Source organism: Oncorhynchus mykiss, chromosome 18 (genome assembly GCF_057628025.1).
Source record: "Oncorhynchus mykiss isolate SJ-2025 chromosome 18, ASM5762802v1, whole genome shotgun sequence".
NCBI classification, from domain to species: Eukaryota; Metazoa; Chordata; class Actinopteri; order Salmoniformes; family Salmonidae; genus Oncorhynchus; species Oncorhynchus mykiss.
The window spans coordinates 48,716,797-48,735,711 of record NC_143039.1 but is presented as its reverse complement, the minus strand read 5'-3'; the positions used below and the strand labels follow the sequence as shown (position 1 = coordinate 48,735,711).

Sequence of the window (18,915 nt, the reverse complement as noted above, 5' to 3'; positions counted from 1 at the left end):
AGCACCGTTCTGCCACATCAGGTCTCTTGGCCCTCCCACCCATACGGGAGGGCAGCTCCCGCTCAGCACAGTCCAAGCTCTTCTCTGTCCTGGCACCCCAATGGTAGAACCAGCTTCCCCCTGAAGTTAGGACAGCAGAGTCCCTTCCCATCTTCCGAATGCACCTGAACCCCTTTCCTCTTTAAAGAGTATCTTGAATAATCCCCCTCCTCACCTAGACCCCCCCCAAAACAAAATCCTGAACCAACACTTGCACTTTACCCCCCCCCCCCCTCCCCCTTTCCTAGCTCTGACTGCTGATAGCTACTCTATTGAGGAAAAGTGTAATATGTGATATGTGCTTGTCCCACCTAGCTATTTTAAGATCAATGCGCTAACTACGTCGCTCTGAATAAGAATGCCTGCTAAATTACAAAAATACAAATAAAAAATGTAAAAGTCAATAAATCGTTCATAACCACTGACTTTGGAACTTTAAGAAAACTGTTGAGTCTCTGTATGTAAGATCAGTGTAAAGACTGAATCAAAATTTTTTTCCTTCAAAGCATAATCTAAACGGTAGCCAAATCCAGCAATGATTCCACTGAAGGAGGGAATTAAGCTTTGTAAATGATCTGGAAAAGCACTTTGCAGAGCCACTGTCATCTAAATCTGAAATAACAACCACCCAGATTTTAGTGCGTAGCTTCCACAATTATTCCTCATGGATAAACAGCAAAAAAACTGTGAAAGTATAACATAAGAAAACACACCTTTTAAACGTAGCGTTTTGGTCTTACTCCAACTACTACAGCCAAGGTTAAATGATTGACAAGATGGTGCTCTCAAATTTCTCTATACATAACATACATACTGATTGAATGGTTACGGTGGCAAAAATGACTCAAATGGTCATCTGCAATATTATAAGAATTTATTCTGATCAGAACCTTGCCACATGCTAATAATACACCATTTAGAAGGGAAAAACATATCCAGATACCATCAACATACATATCAACCATTTGAGGCCGTCAATGGAGCTTGTACTAAGTGACATGAAAATGATTGTTAATTGTGATGAATCTCTATGACTTTGACTGAGTTAAGTGTGCTGCCAGCAGGGCCGTCATCAGTAATAGATTTAGTACAGTACGCTCAATGCCAAACAGCCAATCATTGCACTTGACTCCACTGTCAGGCCAACGTAACACTGTCATAAATCATATACCAGTTGTTAAAGTTATGTTATAACACAGTTATAAGATCTTATAACAACTGACTTAGCACTTATAACACCAATGCACTAGCCTGTTAGCTAACCTGAACAACGCTTTGTGTCACCAATAAAGTTTTACAGCAAGTTGCCGTTGATGCCTCGACTGTTTATAACATTTGCTCTGTCATCCTTATGTAGGTGTAGGAGGTGGCAGTAAAGTCTTCACACAAATTACACAGCTACTTCAGGCTATAGTACATCATCACTGTGCGGCATTAAGAGATATGAAATCATCTTCCTGCAACCAAAGGGCCCATTACCTAATCCAACCCATTACTTCCCCAAACAAACACTCCGTTCACGACACAACACTTTCTCTCGAACCACACACAGCAAAAGTCTAATTCCACTTCTACACTAGAGCTCTCTGAATTAGTGTGACTAAGTGGTAGCATTATTATCTTCTACCTAATAAATATGACAAATTGTATACAAATATACACCTAAAGATCAGAGATGTACTGGGGAGAGAGAGAGACCCCACTGGGCACACGCTGGTTTAATCAACGTTGTTTCCACATAATTTCAATGAAATGACGTTGCACCTATGTGGAGTAGACGTTGAATTGGCGTCTGTGCCCAGTAGGACAGAGAGGGGAGAGACAGAGAGGGGAAGTGAAACACAGTAACAAGATTGAGAAGAGAGTGAAAACAATACAGAGATACAGTAAGAGTGAGTCTGTGTGTGTCTGTTTTAGGTGTCACTCTCAAAGGTGTGCAGGAAGGTCTTGAGGGAGAGGGTCTGGGTGTAGTTCAGGGTGGTGGAGCGGTACATGTCCAGCCCTGTGAGGATCTCCACATCTCTGACGCGCGCTGTGTGCAACATCAGCAGCTCCTCCACCCACTGCGACTCGTCGTCTGAGCTCTGCAATACCACCACAAGTCAAGATGAAATGTTTATGTACTCAAGGGTTTCTATTTATTTTTACTATTTTCTACATTGTAGAATAATAGTGAAGACATCAAAACTATGAAATAAGATACACGGAATCGTGTAGTAACCAAAAAAGTGTTCAATAAATCAAAATATATTTTGCATTTCAGATTCTTCAAAGTAGCCACCCTTTACCTTGACAGATTTGCACACTCTTGGCATTCTCTCAACCAGCTTCATCTGGAATGATTTTCCAACAGTCTTGAATGAGTTCCCACATATGCTGAGCACTTGTTAGCTGCTTTTCCTTCACTCTGCGGTCCAACACATCCCAAACATTCTCAATTGGGTTGAGGTTGAATGATTGTGGAAGCCAGGTCCTCTGATGCAGCACTCCATCACTCTCCTTCTTGGTCAAATAGCCCTTACACAGCCTGAAGGTGTGTTGGGTCCTTGTCCTGTTGAAAAACAAATGATAGTCCCACTAAGCGCAAACCAGATGGGATGGTGTATCGCTGCAGAATGTTGTGGTATCCATGCTGGTTAAGTGTGCCTTGAATTCTAAATAAATCACTGACAGTGTCACCAGCAAAGCTCTCCCACAACATCATACCTCCTCCTCCATGCTTCATGGTGGGAACCACACATGCGGAGATCATCCGTTCACCCACACCGCGTCTCACAAAGACATGGAGGTTGGAACCAAAAATCTCAAATTTGGACAGATTTCCACCGGTCTAATGTCCATTGCTCATGTTTCATGGTCCAAGCAAGTATCGTCTTCTTATTGGTGTCCTTTAGTAGTGGTTTCTTTGCAGCAATTTGACCATGAAGGCCTGATTCACATAGTCTCCTCTGAACAGTTGATGTTCAGATGTGTCTGTTACTTGAACTCTGTGAAGCATTTATTTGGGCTGCAATTTCTGAGGGTGGTAACTCTAATGAACTTCTCCTCTGCAGCAGAGGTAACTCGGGGTCTTCCTTTCCTGTGGTGGTCCTCATAAAAGACAGTTTCATCATAGCGCTTGATGGTTTTTGCAACTGCACTTGAAGAAACTTCCAATGTTCTTGACATTTTCCAGATTGACTGACCTTCATGTCTAAAAGTAATGGACTGTCTTTTCTCTTTGCTTTTTTGAGCTGTTCTCATGGCTCGTTTTTTTGCTCCGACATGCACTGTCAACTGTGGGACCTTATATAGACAGGTGTGTGCCTTTCCAATTTAATTTACCACAGGTGGTCTCCAACCAAGTTGTAGAAACATCTCAAGGATCAAAGAAACATCTCAAGGATGATCAATGGAAACAGAATGCACCTGAGCTCAATTTCGAGTCTCATAGCAAAGGGTCTGAATAATTATGTAAATAAGGCCTTTCTGTTTATTACATTTCTAAAAACCTGTTTTTGCATTGTCATTATGGGGTATCGTGTGTACATTGCTGAGGACACTTAAAAAAAATCAATTTGATAATAAGGCTGTAACATAACAAAATTAGGAAAAATTCAAGGGGTCTTAATACTTTTTGAAGGCACTGTATTGTGAAATTTGAACTGACACAGAAGGCTGCAATAAATGCCATCTTCTGCTGACAACGCAAAGCTTAATACATCCTAATAAAACTTCAAAGAAATTCAGTTTAAAACGTAATCTGTAATCTGCACATTGTTTAAGTCATTAACGGGAAGGTCAGAGTTGTGTGTGAATATCTCGGCCCTGAATCAGGCCTTTTATGAGTTTGTGTAGCAAACGGTTAGTGAGAAGAGTGACAGGTAGCCTACAGAGATGGTCTGTATCTGTATTAATTCTAAATGTCACTCCAATAATTCAGTAGGGCAAGGGATGCCCCATGAATGGAAGTCTGAACATAAGAAACGGTGGAAAAGGATGTTAGATGCAGAGTTGACTCAAGGACTGTGCAGTGGAAACAACAAAGTACTTCCCCTACACCATTTAACTGTTCCCTTGAAATTATTCTAGAATGTCATGCTAGACCTTTCACTAAGATTCTTAAGAATTCCTCAGCATGAAAGTATCATGTGGTGCCAAGAGTTTGTCAAGGGAATAATGTCAGTTGAATTAGTTCACATAAATACCAACCGTTGCCATGTAATTTCTAAGTAAATAGCTTTTCAATGATGTGGTATTGTTCTCTGAAATAAATACGCACTCTGAGGTTGGATTCTATTTGTATAGAATCCTGTGATTAAAGCAACTGTGGTTGAATATAGAGAGTCCCAGCCATGGGGAAGAATGGTGGAGCCAAGATACACATAACCACTCATACAGGGTCAGATACTATTTCATCCATCTAATGGTTACGGTAAGGGCTGGCAGTAGGATAACCTGATCCTTGATCTGCGGTGAATGACAATTTCTGATGTAGTCTTCTTCAAGCAGAGAGCTAGTCATAGACATAGTGCCCCCATGTGGTGAGAGAATTACCTTGCAGCTCTCATCATTATCTGAGCGGTGGGGTAAGAGGAAGGAGAAGACATTGAGGGGGCCGTCACACGCCTCGGCCGTCTGGTTGACATCCTGACAGTTGGTGATCACTACGTAGTAGTGGGTGGGGACCGGAGCCGAGACTCCGGCGTACCTGGGGGTGACAGTCATTAGTGGTCACTTTAATGAATATACAGACACGCACACACACACAAACAGCCCCCCCCCCCTCCCCCCCCCCAAAAAACCTGCGGGCTCTCCTTCACTGCAGCCGATGTGAGTAAAACATTTAAAAACGTGTTAACCCTCGCAAGGCTGCAGGCCCAGACAGCATCCCCAGCCGCGTCCTCAGAGCATGCGCAGACTAGCTGGCTGGTGTATTTACGGACATAATCAATCAATCCTTATCCCAGTCTGCTGTCCCCACATGCTTCAATTGTTCCTGTTCCCAAGAAAGCTAAGGTAACTGAGCTAAACGACTCACTTCCGTCATCATGAAGTGCTTTGAGAGACTAGTCAAGGACCATATCACCTCCAGCCTACCTGACACCCTAGACCCACTCCAATTTGCTTACCGCACCAATAGGTCCACAGACGACGCAATCGCAACCACACTGCCCTAACCCATCTGGACAAGAGGAAGACCTATGTGAGAATGCTGTTCATCGACTACAGCTCAGCATTTAACCCCATAGTACCCTCCAAACTCGTCATCAAGCTCGAGACCCTGGGTCTCGACCCCGCCCTGTGCAACTGGGTACTGGACTTCCTGACGGGCCGCCCCCAGGTGGTGAGGGTAGGTAACAACATCTCCACCCCGCTGATCCTCAACACTGGGGCCCCACAAGGGTGCGTTCTGAGCCCTCTCCTGTACTCCCTGTTCACTCACAAGTTTGCGGACAACACTAAAGAGGTAGGCTTGATTAACAACTACAACAAGACGGCCTACAGGGAGGAGGTGAGGGCTCTCGGAGTCTGGTGTCAGGAAAATATCCTCACACTCAACGTCAACAAAACAAAGGAGATGATTGTGGACTTCTGGAAACAGCAGAGGGAGCACCCCCCTATCCACATCGACGGGACAGTAGTGGAGAGGGTAGTAAGTTTTAAGTTCCTCGGGGTACATATCACAGACAAACTGAATTGGTCCACCCACACAGTGTGGTGAAGAAGGCGCAGCAGCGCCTCTTCAACCTCAGGAGGCTGAAGAAATTTGGCTTGTCACCAAAAGCACTCACAAACTTTTACATATGCACAATCGAGAGCATCCTGTCGGGCTGTATCATCGCCTGGTACGGCAACTGCTCCGCCCACAACCGTAAGGCTCTCCAGAGGGTAGTGAGGTCTGCACAACACATCACCGGAGGCAAACTACCTGCTCTCCAGGACACCTACACCACAGGATGTCACAGGAAGGCCATAAAGATCATCAAGGACAACAACCACCCGAGCTTCTGCCTGTTCACCCCGCTATCATCCAGAAGGCGAGGTCAGTACAGATGCATCAAAGCATCTTGCCATTTTTATGTAATACATGTATCACTAGCCACTTTAAACAATGCCACTTTTATGTTTACATACCCTACATTACTCATCTCATATGTATATAGTGTACCCGATACCATCTACTGCATCTTGCCTACGCCGTTCTGTACCATCATTCATTCATATATCTTTATGTACATATTCTTTATCCCTTTACACTTGTGTGTATAAGGTAGTTGTTGTGGAATTGTTAGGTTAGATTACTCGTTGGGTATTACTGTATCGGAACTAGAAGCACAAGCATTTCGCTACACTCGCATTAACATCTGCTAACCATGTGTATGTGACAAATAAAATTGGATTGGATTGGATTACCATCATACCACCCCAACAGATCCACAGATGATGCAATCTCTATTGCACACTTGGTATGGTAACTGCCCTTTCCCACCTGGACAAAAGGAACACCTACATGTTCAGAATTCAACAGCATAGTTGAATGGGTGGCAGGTAGCCTAGTGGTTAGAGTGTTGAACTTGTAACTGGAAGGTTGCAAGATCAAATCCCAGAGCTGACAATGTAAAAATCTGTTGTTTTGCCCCTGAACAAGGCAGTTAACCCACTGTTCCTAGGCTGTCATTGAAATAAGAATTTGTTCTTAACTGACTTGTGCCCTCCAAGCTCATCACTAAACTAAATACCTCCCTTAGCAACTGGGTCCTGGACTTCCTGAAGGGCTGCTCCCAGGTGGTGAGGGTAGGCAACAACACACACTGACCCACTTGGGCCTTGTCGTGGCTGAATTAGTTAGGTAACAGATAAGATCTTTATTTACATAATAATGCTTATGTGAAATATGTCATTAGAATGTCTTCTTTTGGATAATACTGTTGGCAGTTTGCAGTTATCCCTTCTCTGCTAGGGCTAAGTCACTAGGGGCCCAGAGAGGGGAGAGGTCAGGCTTGTCTTCTTATGGGAATGTGTCTAACTATTACATCCCCTCTGAGGTTGCCCTTATCTTGATCTAGTATATGACCTAAGAGGCTCACTGTCTCGGTGAGCTTGTCCAGGAGGGGGTGTATTTGAGATGGGAGTATCTAGAATTGACAATTGATATATGCCATTGGTTGAGGTAATGTTTTGGTCCTAAGTGGTACCAAGAACGAGATTAAGAACTTCGATTAGGAGACCAAACTGAACAATAATTTATAGCTAATGCTATCTAGCTATGGGATACTCCTCTTTCAAGTAAAAGGTTATTTGTGTAATGTTCCTAAGATCTGTTATTCGTCATGTGAGTTGAGATGGGTGTGTCTTGGCTATAAATGATACTAAGAACTGTTTTGTAAGCACTCTCAGATAATTAATTTATAGACACTGAATTTATCTGAAAGTCACAGGGCTATGGTGAAGCTCATATAATTAAATATGGACTTTATGATATAACTCTGACTTGTGTGTGGTTTGCTCTCTCATGATTTGGTAATACAGGAAATTTCCACGACAGCCCCTCAGCAGTGCATGTTTAGTCCCCTCTACATCACAAAAGAATGACTATGGTCCACACACCAACACAGCCATGAAGAGGGCACAACAATGCCTCTTACCCCTCAGGAGGCTGAAAAGATTTGGCATGGACCCTCAGGTCCTCAAAAAGTTCTACAGCTGCACCAGTGAGAGCATTTTGACTGGCTGCATCACCACCTGTTATGGTAACTGGTTGGCATCTGACCACAATGCGCTACAGAGGGTAGTGCGTACAGCCCATTACATCCCTGGAGCCAAGCTCCCTGCCATTCAGGACCTCTATACCAGGCAGTGTCAGAGGAAGACCCTAAAAATTGTCAAAGACCAGCCACCAAAGTCATAGACTGTTCACTCTGCTACCGCTCGACAAGCAGTACCAATGCACCAGGTCTGGAACCAATAGGACCCTGAACAGCTTCTACCCCCAAGCCATAAGACTACTAAATAGTTAGTTAAATAGTTAACCAATAGCTACCCAGACTATCTGCAATGACCCTTTTTGTACTAACTATTTTGACTCATCACATAAGCTGCTGTTACTGTTTATTATCTATCCTGTTGCACAGTCACTGTACCCCTACCTATGTGTACATATCTACCTCAATTACCTCATACCCCTGCACATCGACTCGGCTGTGGTACCCCATGTATATATCCAAGTTATCGTTACTCATTGTGTATTTATTCCTTGTGTTAATATTTTTATATTACTTATATTATTACTATTCTATTTTTTTCTCTCTGCCTTGTTGTTCACACCTGTTGTTTACGAAGCATGTGACAAATACAATTTGATTTGGCACACACACACACACACACACACAGAAACATGCACAGCTGCAGACACAAAACCAAAAAATCATGACCAGAGGAAGCGGACCTGGTCCGGTTATAAAGCGGTTATAATCAGAAAAATTGCCTCTGAACAATTCCAGAATTCAGATGCTATAATCGATGAAATATCACCCCCAAATGTGTGTATGCATATTTATATTACAGTACTTCCCCATTTATCTGAACTTCAATCGCTAATAAAAAGGATGGGCGTCAGAACCATATTCAGCAACCTATTCCTCCACTAGTTGGGAGGACAAGCCCATACATTTATCCTGGTGGTTATGCTTGTGACACTCATTATTTAGGTAAAAGCAGTGGCGTGTATTCATGGACGTCAAGGGAAGCCAAGCTTCCCCATAAAAACAATAATAAATATATATATACACAGTATACATATAATTACTTAAGTCTCTGTGTTTTATCATTTTCATTAAATTCGCAAGTGGCAAGGCTGAATCTATATCTCAATGGAGAAATCATCAAAGCGAGGAAACAGCGCCCTCTGTCTTAGTAGCCTTTGTGTAGCCCATGTATTTGATGCTGTCTGGTCAAAAAGAGTATAACATGATGTTGCCTTCTGTAACATTGAATTCAATCGCAAGGGAAGCCAGCTAGCGTTTGGCTTCCCTTGATAAAAAAAATCATATAATAATAAGCGAGCTCAACTCTGAATGGTCTTGGTGCAGCAAAACAAAATGTCAAGGGATGCCAGTTTGGATTCGGCTTCATTCCAATCAAATCACAACAAAGCAAAACGTCAGTCAGCTTCTGGAATGTGTCCCGCAGTAGCTAGCTATGGATGGAGATAGGGCTCTAGAGTTTATAGTTCAAAATGATTCTGTAAAATTGTCATTTGAGCAGCAACTGAAAATCAAGGTGAATGGGAGGCCGACTCCAAAATTGGATATTGCGCAGGGGAGAGGAGCAAGGGGTGGGACCTGATATTTCAACACTGAGAATTACAATACGACTGGCTAACTGGGAGTGCTAAGTAAAAAAAAAAATGTTTTGCTGGACATGCCTTCTATTTGACAAGAGCACATGTTTGCTCAACAACCCTTGGGCCACCACAGGTTTATCTGATCTTGCAAATCTGAGCAGGTCCCTTGACCGATATGGAAAATCTAAAAAACACATTATGGCGAGCCTGAAACTAAAGCTCTTTGGTCGAGTCCGGATCGAAAAGGCTCTCAACCAGGCCGCAGTGATCAGTGTCCAGAGGCACATCGAACAGGTGAATAAAACAGAGACATTCTGAAGAAACTGTTAATCGCAGTAATATACCTGGGACCGCAGGAGCAAGCCTTCAGGAGGCATGACGAGTCAGCAACAAACCTTAACAAAGGTCATTTTGTGGAACTTGTCAAGTTCGATACTGCCATGACTGAACACTGTGGGACAAGCAACATATTTACAGGTACAGTACCAGTCAAAAGTTTGGACAACTGCTCATGGACAACTGCTCATATTGTTTTTACTATTTTCTACATTGTAGAATAATATTGAAGACATCAGAACTATGAAAGAACACATATGGAATCAAGTTGTAACAAAAAATTATTAAACAAATCATAATATATATTATATTTGAGATTCTTCAAAGTAGCCTTGATGACAGCTTTGCACACTTGGCATTTTCACAACCAACATTATGAGATAGTCACCTGGAATGCATTTGAATTAAAAGTTGTGCCTTGTTGTTACAAGGTAGGGTTGGTATGCAGAAGATAGCACTATTTGGGAAAAGACCAAGCCCATATTATGGCAAGAACAGCTCAAATAAGTAAAGAGAAACGACAGCCCATTATTACGTTAAGACATGAAGGTCAGTCAATCAGTAACTTTTAACGTTTTTAAAGTTTCTTCAAGTGCAGACGCAAAAACCATCAAGCACTATGATGAAACTGGCTCTCGTGTGGACTGCTGCAGGAAAGGAAGACTCAGAGGATGCTGCAGAGGACACGTTTATTAGAATTATCTGCACCTCAGATTGCAGCCCAAATAAATGCTTCACAGAGTTCAAGTAACAGACATCTCAACATCAACTGTTCAGAGGAGACTATGTGAATCAGGCCTTCATGGTCAAATTGCTGCAAAGAAACCACAACTAAAAGACACCAATAAGAAGAAGAGACTTGATTCAGCCAAGAAACACGAGCAATAGACATTAGGCCGGTGGAAATCTGTCCTTTGGTCTGATGAGTCCAAATGTGAGATTTTTGGTTCCAACCGCTTTGTCTCTGTGAGACTTTGAGTAGGTGAAGGATGATCTCTGCCTGTGTGGTTCCCACCGTGAAGGAGGAGTGATGGTTCTTTGCTGATGACACTGTCAGTGATGTATTTAGAATTCAAGCCACACTTAACCAGCATGGATACCACAGCATTCTGCGGCAATACACTATTCCATCTGGTTTGCACTTAGTGGAACTATCATTTGTTTTTCATTTTTCAACAGGGCAATGACCCAACACACCTCCAGGCTGTGTAAGGGTTATTTGTCCAAGAAGGAGAGTGATGGAGTGCTGCATCAGATGACCTGGCCTCCACAATCACCTGACCTCAACCCACTTGAGATGGTTTGGGATGAGTTGAACCGCAGAGAGAAGGAAAAGCAGCCAACAAGTGCTCAGCATATGTGGGAACTCCTTCAAGACTGTTGGAAAAGCATTCCAGGTGAAGCTGGTTGAGAGAATGCCAAGAGTGTGCAAAGCTGTCATCATTTTTGGACTCACAAAACCGCTGTTGCGGGCCCTGTAGAGCAAATCTCTTGATGTAAGACATTCTTGTGTACAACCCGTAGTACACTGAATGCATTGAAAGCCATTAGAAGTGATGCAAAGTTTCAAAGGATATATATGACAACACTGATCAGACTGTTGAATGGAAGATGAAAGACGCAAAAGAAGCAGTCGTGGCTGGGATGACTATGAACAGGGACTCAACCACCGGGACAACGCTGACAATGACCCAGGCTTCCTGGGCAGATACCAAACGACTGTACTTTGAAACACTCTATGGAATCATACTACACATGACCCAGAGGTTTGCTAACAAGAAGAGCCTCAACTTCTTCTGTGTTATTGATCATGGGTCATTTCCCGAGGACTCCAAGCAAGAGGGGTTTCCTGACAAGAGTATTCACACAGCTGTTCAAGACGTACCCTTTCTTTGACAACCAGAGGTTGAAACATTTGCTGCAGGTAGTCTATGCCGATGCCGCCTTCCACAAACCACCAGGTGAGCTGCTGCAATCACTCGTGAAAAATGACGTGACCAACACTTTACCCAAGGTATGCAAGCTCCTGAAACTGATGATCACCATCCCTTGTTACAAGTACAGCTGAAAGGCCATTTGAAAGGCCATTTTCCTATCTGAAAATGATTAAAACCTGCCTAAACAATAGCTGTGGAAACGTGTGTTGCATGAACTTAAGTCCAGTGGAGTACTTGACCATTTTGCCAGCATGAAAGAGAGGAAGGTGAGTCAACAAGTAGGGTGAGTCAACATGTTTTTCTCTTTGCACACACACACACACACACACACACGGATTGATTGGACTAAATAGTTTACAGTGTTTTTAAATTGCCATTGTATTAGACTAGGCATATACTTGATGTTGTTGAAATGTTGTTTTTTAAATGGTTTGTGTTTTCATCTTTGCTGTAAGAGGATCAATGTCTATATGCTTACAATTTCTGTACCATGTTAATCATTATTTTAGCTCAGTTTATTTCATGTTTGCTTCCATCTTCGCCACGAGATGGTAATACTTAACTATTTATCTAGTCTGGACTGTGGGAATATATTCTGCACAGGTTTATTCTAACTCGCATATATTATTGTGATGAGTCAATGTGAATGTGCTCGTTGAGATGCTGCCTCCGCCAGAAAGGCACTGTCCAACTTGAGGTGCTGATAGCGGAGGCCGCAAACTACGGTAACTCTCCGTGGTCCTGAATCAATATTTAGACTGCTCAGAGTCTGTTTTAATGCACATCTTGGGGTTACCACAAGTTAACATCAGTATTCCGGGGGGCTTCTCCCTAAAGTTAGCCTACAACATGTCAAAGTTGAAGTGCATTGCAGTTGTATTTCCCATTAGGCTATTATAATCTTGCTGCTTCGGAAACATTTTAGTAAGGATGTAATTATAATTCGAGCAAACCGATGGTCAGCTAACAGCTAACTTTAACTTTCATTTGACCATGCTGTGTAGGTCATGTAACTGTTTGTTACATGCAATATTATCTTTGTGGACTTAAACAGGACAGAAGTTGCTCTCCGGGTTTTAACTGTGATGAAACACAAATGTATGTGTCTGAATTTACTACGCCATTGTGTGACACTTGTCTTTTGGAACTGTCTGTGAAACGATGTAGGCTATGGTTTATCAGCCTTATATCGGCTATCACGGTGCTGTACAAATGCATTTCTAACAGGTTATAGTGAAATCAAACAATTGTTACAACACAGGTTGTAAAAAATAATATATGCCTGGCTTGGCTTCCCCATTGATTTTACCCACACATCGCTACTGTGTAAAAGGAGATATCATAGCTAAATGTACCAGCCAGTAAAAAAAACTAAATGAATCCATTGAACAGCCATAACTATTTGAGCATAAAAATAGAATAACACAAAACATGATCCCCTTTGTTTGTAACATCTTACAAAGGGTATCATCTTGACCTGTCACTAGGGCTGGGAATTGCTAGGGACCTCACGATGCTATATTATCACGACACTTAGGTGCCAATAAAATATGTTTTGCGATTCTCAAGATACTATATGTATCGGGATTTGATACTGCGATTTTATTGCGATTTGATGTTATGAACATATTGAACACCATGTCTGCTTTAGAGAGAAAAGACAGAGCATGAGAAAACAAGTTTTGATCAGTCAGGAAATTAAAAGGGCTGAAAACATGTGGGCTCACTATTTAAAAAGAAGACGGAGAACAAACTATAGGAGGAAAAATACTGGAGTTTTGGCGCAGGCACAGCCGACTAGTGCCAGCTAGCGCTACCTATCGCTACCTACAGTAGCAAAATCAATACTTGGAATCAAATATCGATATAATATCGTCCCAAAATAATACTGCGATATGAGACTTGCTTCAGGAAACTAAACGTATGTCGCGCTTCACTACTTCACAGGAGAGGCATTTGAATGGAAACATGTATTTTTTTTAATCAAAATGCGTTTTTGGTCAGAAATGCCTGGAACATGTATACTTTCATGTGCTTTCATAACAAATGTGTATTCTATACGTAAATATGAATAAAAGTGTAACATTACGAGCCTAGTTGGTCTAGCCACGGAAAAAGTCAGGAACCTTCCCGCTAGCCAAGATTGGCAGAGATAATGGTTGGGCTGCACATGCCGGGAGATGAGTTTGGATTGGTCTGCCATGTAGCATGCTTCTGTCTATAATGTGAGCTGTTCAGTATGTGTTGATAGTCCTCCCCACAGTGTCATTTTGAAATATATAACGTTAGCCATCGAGAACTACAAACATTTTGCTACTTTTCTCAACAACATTGATGCACTGACTTTAGCAGGTGCTATTGACACACGCCACTGTCAGTATGAACCGGAGTGATTTGACACAACGCTGGCCAAACAAGATGTAGCTACAAACAAAAACATAGTTCAAATGGTTCCAGTCTGCTGTGAAGCGTTGACCCATCTATACGGGTAAGAGTCTAGCTACATTTTCAGATATTATACATTTTGTCAGAAAGTTATTTTCCTTGCAAGTTAAAGTGTACTGTTCGTTAGCTAGCGAACGTTAGCTTGCTGGCTCGCTAGCCAACGTTACGTGTATCATCTGTGTAGTAATATTATTCTAATCAGAAATCCATTTGCATTACTAGTTATAGCCTAATGTTAGCTAGCTAACATTGAACCTAGTTGTTAGCTTTAGCTACCTGCAGATTTATACTACAGCTATGACAATGTTTGTATTGGTAGTAGTACGAATTGGGATTATGCCAATTCATTGTTTGGCTAGCTAGCTAGCACCATGTCTAAACAAAAGGCTCCACTTTGCCAGATGATTACATGATCCATCAAATTAGCCAGGTGTGTCTAGGGGTGATTAAGGCCATCTATTGTATTTAATGAACATGTGTACATATCTAGACAATAGTGACCCCTCCACTTAGCTAGATGTGGCCGGGGGGTGGTTATAGCATTTCCTTGACATGACCCATCAATTTAGATGGTGTGTCGGGTGAGCATCGTCTAGTAATTATACAAAATGTATAAAACATTTAATCTGGACACTTTCTGTTTTTGATATTGCCAATATGTAAGTAACCATTTCACTGTACTATTTACACCTTCTGTATCCTGTGCATGTGACAAATAAACGTTTGATTTTATTTGATATAGTGTGTGTTTACCATTGATGTCACGCCCTGACCTTAGAGAGCCTTTTTATTTGCCTATTTGGTTAGGTCGGGGTGTGATTTGGGTGGGCAGTCTAGTTTTTCTCTTTCTTAGGCAGCTGTCTATCGTTGTCTCTGATTGGGGATCATACTTAGGCAGCCTTTTTCCACCTTTAGTTTGTGGGATCTTGATTTTGTATAGTTGCTGTGTAGCCTGCAGAACTTTACGTTTGTTTTGTATTTTGTTGTTTTTCGTTGTTCATTTTAATAAAGTAAGATGTTCGCCTACCACGCTGCACCTTGGTTCAATCCATCTCTAAACGATCGTGACAATTGAAGAACAACATGACCTGCACCAAAGTCAGATTGGGATATAGGTAAGTGTGATTTTACCTGGAGTTTTTCCTTATTGTAGGCTACTACTTTTACCACTTTAATCTAGAAATATTTGGTTGTTTACTAAACTACTCACTTAGTTTAGCACATGGCCACACATGTGAATCCTTAAATAGATGGGTGGGGCTAAGGCTTAAGAGGGTGTGAACGATGCTGAATGGGTGTAGACAAAGAAGAGCTCTCCATTAGGTGTAGCAAAACTTTCAAGTGTCATTTTCTCAAAAGTGGCGTTACAAGTTTATCAAGTTTCAAGCAGAAATACGTTCCCATTGTTCCTCAACTGCGGCAGGTATCCTAAACGAAAGGTTGCTGGATCGAATCCCCAAGCTGACAAGGTAAAAATATGTTGTTCTGCCCCTAAACAAGGCAGTTAACCCACTGTTCCCTGGTAGGCCATCATTGTAAATAAGAATTTGTTTTTAACTGACTTGCCTAGTTAAATAAAGTTTAAATAAAAAACTGCAGTGTACAATATACAATTTCTAGCTCTGAGTCTCCACTTTTATCCAATGTAACACCATTACAAATTTTCACTACCTGTCACCGTTATAGCTTGCACACAACGCACCAAATGTGGATATAGCGGTCATCTGCCGATCGTTCAACATGCTGTGTTTTAGGGACTACCCGCTGTAGAAGTAAAATCGGTGTAAAATCGGTAACGCACTCGGTCCATAAATTACTTTCAGATGTGCTAAGTACTCTCGGCCAGCAAACGCTATTGTTGTGTCTGAGTCCTTACTCTTTGATTTTCACTGTGGTGTCCCGGTGGCCATCGTAGTTGTTGTCAAAGATGGGACCGGTGACCACGTTTATGCCGTTATTCTCCTCTGCGTAGCGCTTGAGAAGAGTCCCCTGGAGGTACCTCCATACTTCTGCAGAGTTGAAGGGAAAAGAGAACAAGGGAATAAGACAATCAACAATTGGAGAACCAAATCAAATGTTCTGCAACATTATGTGTAAATTACTTGTTGCATGAATGCATTTAGGTCATGAACTGAAATGAATGCTTATAGCCAACCTAAGGAAAATGCTCTCTATACTGCATTTGTGTATAGCATTTTGTGAATACATGTTATTAATGTGTTATTGCACCATTTGAATCATGACAGGGTACCTTCTAAGCATTCCAAAAGCCAAAGGCTGCTGTTCTGATCTTGATGCTAATTCCTTCAAGAGGAAGAAAAAGTCATGCCCCACACTAAAAGTCCCCAGACAGGGGAACTGACCTTCACATCCTTTTCTAGTCTTTCACCACACCAGGCTTCACTGGCCTAGACTGAGGCTCTCTTTGTGTGTGTGTGTGTGTGTGGGGGGGGGGGGGGGGGGGGGGACAATGGGGTGTCAGCCTGTTCATTCTCTCCCAGACCCTGAGTTCTTCCAACTAGCCTCCCACCTCTCCCTCGCAGTCCAAGCAAAAACGCAGCACAAGAGTCCAGAGGCCCACATGTACTATATATGATGTGATTGATAACCGTAAAAGCTTTGGAAGGAAGCATCTACCAGAGGAAAACAGAAAGTGAGCAACAAGGATCTCCTTTGAGAACCTACAGCATAACATCAACCTTCTTAACAAAACGCAGTGACAGATTTATTACAATTGATATAAGTAGATAGAAATGAATGAATACTCACTTTTGAACGCAGGGTACATGGGAACAGTGTTCGTGATCAGTGATGCATCATATTTTGATTCAGAAGACATGGCCAGCTCTAGCATAGAAAATACAAATATAGACTTTCATTTACCTCCCATTTAGGCCTGGAACAAAAGCCTGCACATCATGTAACGCCACAAAACCAGGGTCGTCTTCATTAAGCACAAAACGGATTGAAAAAGGAGGTACTATCTGAACTCCAATAAGAAATGCTTGTTTTGCTTCAGTGTGCCTTAATGAACATGACCAAGAGTGGGCAAGTGTGCAACCCACCTGGTGGATAGAGGAAGCCATAGGAGCCATCGGTGTCCTGGCTGTAGGTGGTGCAGGCCTGGCTGTGTTCTAGAGCGATCCGCATGTCTGCTCTCACACACTCAATCACTGGCTCAGGCTCAGGGAGGGGCATGACTTCTTCCTGGAAGGGAATATGTTGTCATTGGTAACACATAGTGAAATCCCATCGCCAAACGAGAGAGAACCGGTACACAAACAGCCAGTGTTAACAAACAGCCAATACAGTGTTGCTGTATGTGATTGGGGCCATGTCATTAGTTGGTATTTGTATGCTGTATAGTGTCTGGGTCTGTGTAGGGTTCTGTTAGGTTAGTGTTACGCAAGTACCTATACAGATTCTCTCCCCCCAATAAAACAAAACCAGGCTCATTTTAATACAAAATGCAATTAATCAGTTGAGTCAAAGACCAAAATAACATTTACAATCTCCCAACAGGAGTACTAATTGTTTTCACACATGCTACTCCTTGCAACCACTCAAGTAAACAGAGACATTTCAAAAGAGCTTTGGAAAGATATGACCTAATGCTTCCCAAATGGTGGCTCTGGGCCGACTGGTAGGTCATAGCCAGTCCCTGACCAAAGCCTGGGCTGTAACTATTATCTTTTTTTGTGTGTCTATTCTGTGGGTAAGAAAACTAGAAAAGCATTATGTGGGTCACAATTCAAAAACCGTTCAGCAACCACTGATCAACGACTCAACATGACCCAGGTCTGAGGACAAGCTCTCAAATCATATGGATCGACTTAAATTACTACTACTAGTTTGTTGTGTTCCATGTGATGAATAGCCTACTTGTTTGGGCACTGTGAATGACGTCCATAGGGGCATGGAGAGCTCCTGGCTGTATCCACTGATGAAGTCACTGTGGAGGAGGAGGCTATACGTCGTTTGGAAAAGAACCGCTGGTCGACCGAAGGGTAGGTGTGTGGCGTCTGTGAAAATACCAGTTAATCAAGCAAGTAGGGCAGTAGTTAACCTTGGCTCAAAATCAGTCATTTTGTTTTTGAATTCTACAGCAGGCTATGTGACAATATAGTATTTTAATATTGTCTAAATATTGCAAACTGGATAGTTTATTTTTATTTTTAATCTTTCGACTTACCTGAGTGTTGTTTCATTCTAAGTTCTAAGTTCTTTAGCTGGTTCAATAGAAGGTCCAGATTCCCCTGGCTAGTGTTTTTGGGGGATGTAGCAATGCTAGTGGAAACTAATTGTATCAGTTAGGGCATTAGCATTAGGATTAGCATTAGCATAAGTTAGTGTATTCAAAAGCATGGGGATAAGGCGTTGGAGCTGGCTGGAGTAACTCAGGAGTGTGTACAATGTGTAACGCTCTGCACTACGGGTTCTCGACCAACCACATTCACGTTGTCATGGTACAACCGAGTTGGTAAAGCTCACTCTTCAGCTTGAAATACCACCACCTGTGCCATTGAATTGCTTTTCGGTGGCTCAGCTGGCTAAGGTGTTTCAAGAGGGCACGTGTATTTGTGAGACAAAGTACGCAAGATCAATCCCTTTCAGTAGTGGACTTGTTAGCTAGGAAGCAAAGCTGTTAAGCAAGTAGCATGCCGCCTGTTACAGTGGCGCCGTGCCCTGGATCTGCAGTGCGTTAATTTCAAAGGCTGGGGTGGCTGTGGACTGAGAGGGGCGAGTGTAACCGAGTTGAGATGGTAAAGTTCACTCAGCTTGAAATACCACCACCAGCAGCATGGAATTGCTTGAATTATGGTGGCGCAGCTG

At 42.3% G+C, this 18,915-nt stretch overlaps 1 protein-coding gene across 1 annotated transcript in view; it reads right to left on the bottom strand.

Annotated features, from left to right (window-relative positions):
- Positions 1-898: 898 nt before the first annotated feature.
- enpp2l (ectonucleotide pyrophosphatase/phosphodiesterase 2-like) overlaps positions 899-18,915 on the bottom strand; it is a 31,863-nt gene continuing 13,846 nt past the window's right edge. The window contains exons 20-25 of the mRNA XM_021572043.3: positions 17,965-18,104; positions 17,148-17,289; positions 16,852-16,929; positions 15,959-16,091; positions 4,576-4,729; positions 899-2,123 (exon numbers count right to left, since the gene is read on the bottom strand). Of these exons, the coding sequence (XP_021427718.1) occupies positions 1,953-2,123; positions 4,576-4,729; positions 15,959-16,091; positions 16,852-16,929; positions 17,148-17,289; positions 17,965-18,104 (818 nt within the window). The 3' untranslated portion in view covers positions 899-1,952. The remainder of the gene's footprint in view (positions 2,124-4,575; positions 4,730-15,958; positions 16,092-16,851; positions 16,930-17,147; positions 17,290-17,964; positions 18,105-18,915) is intronic.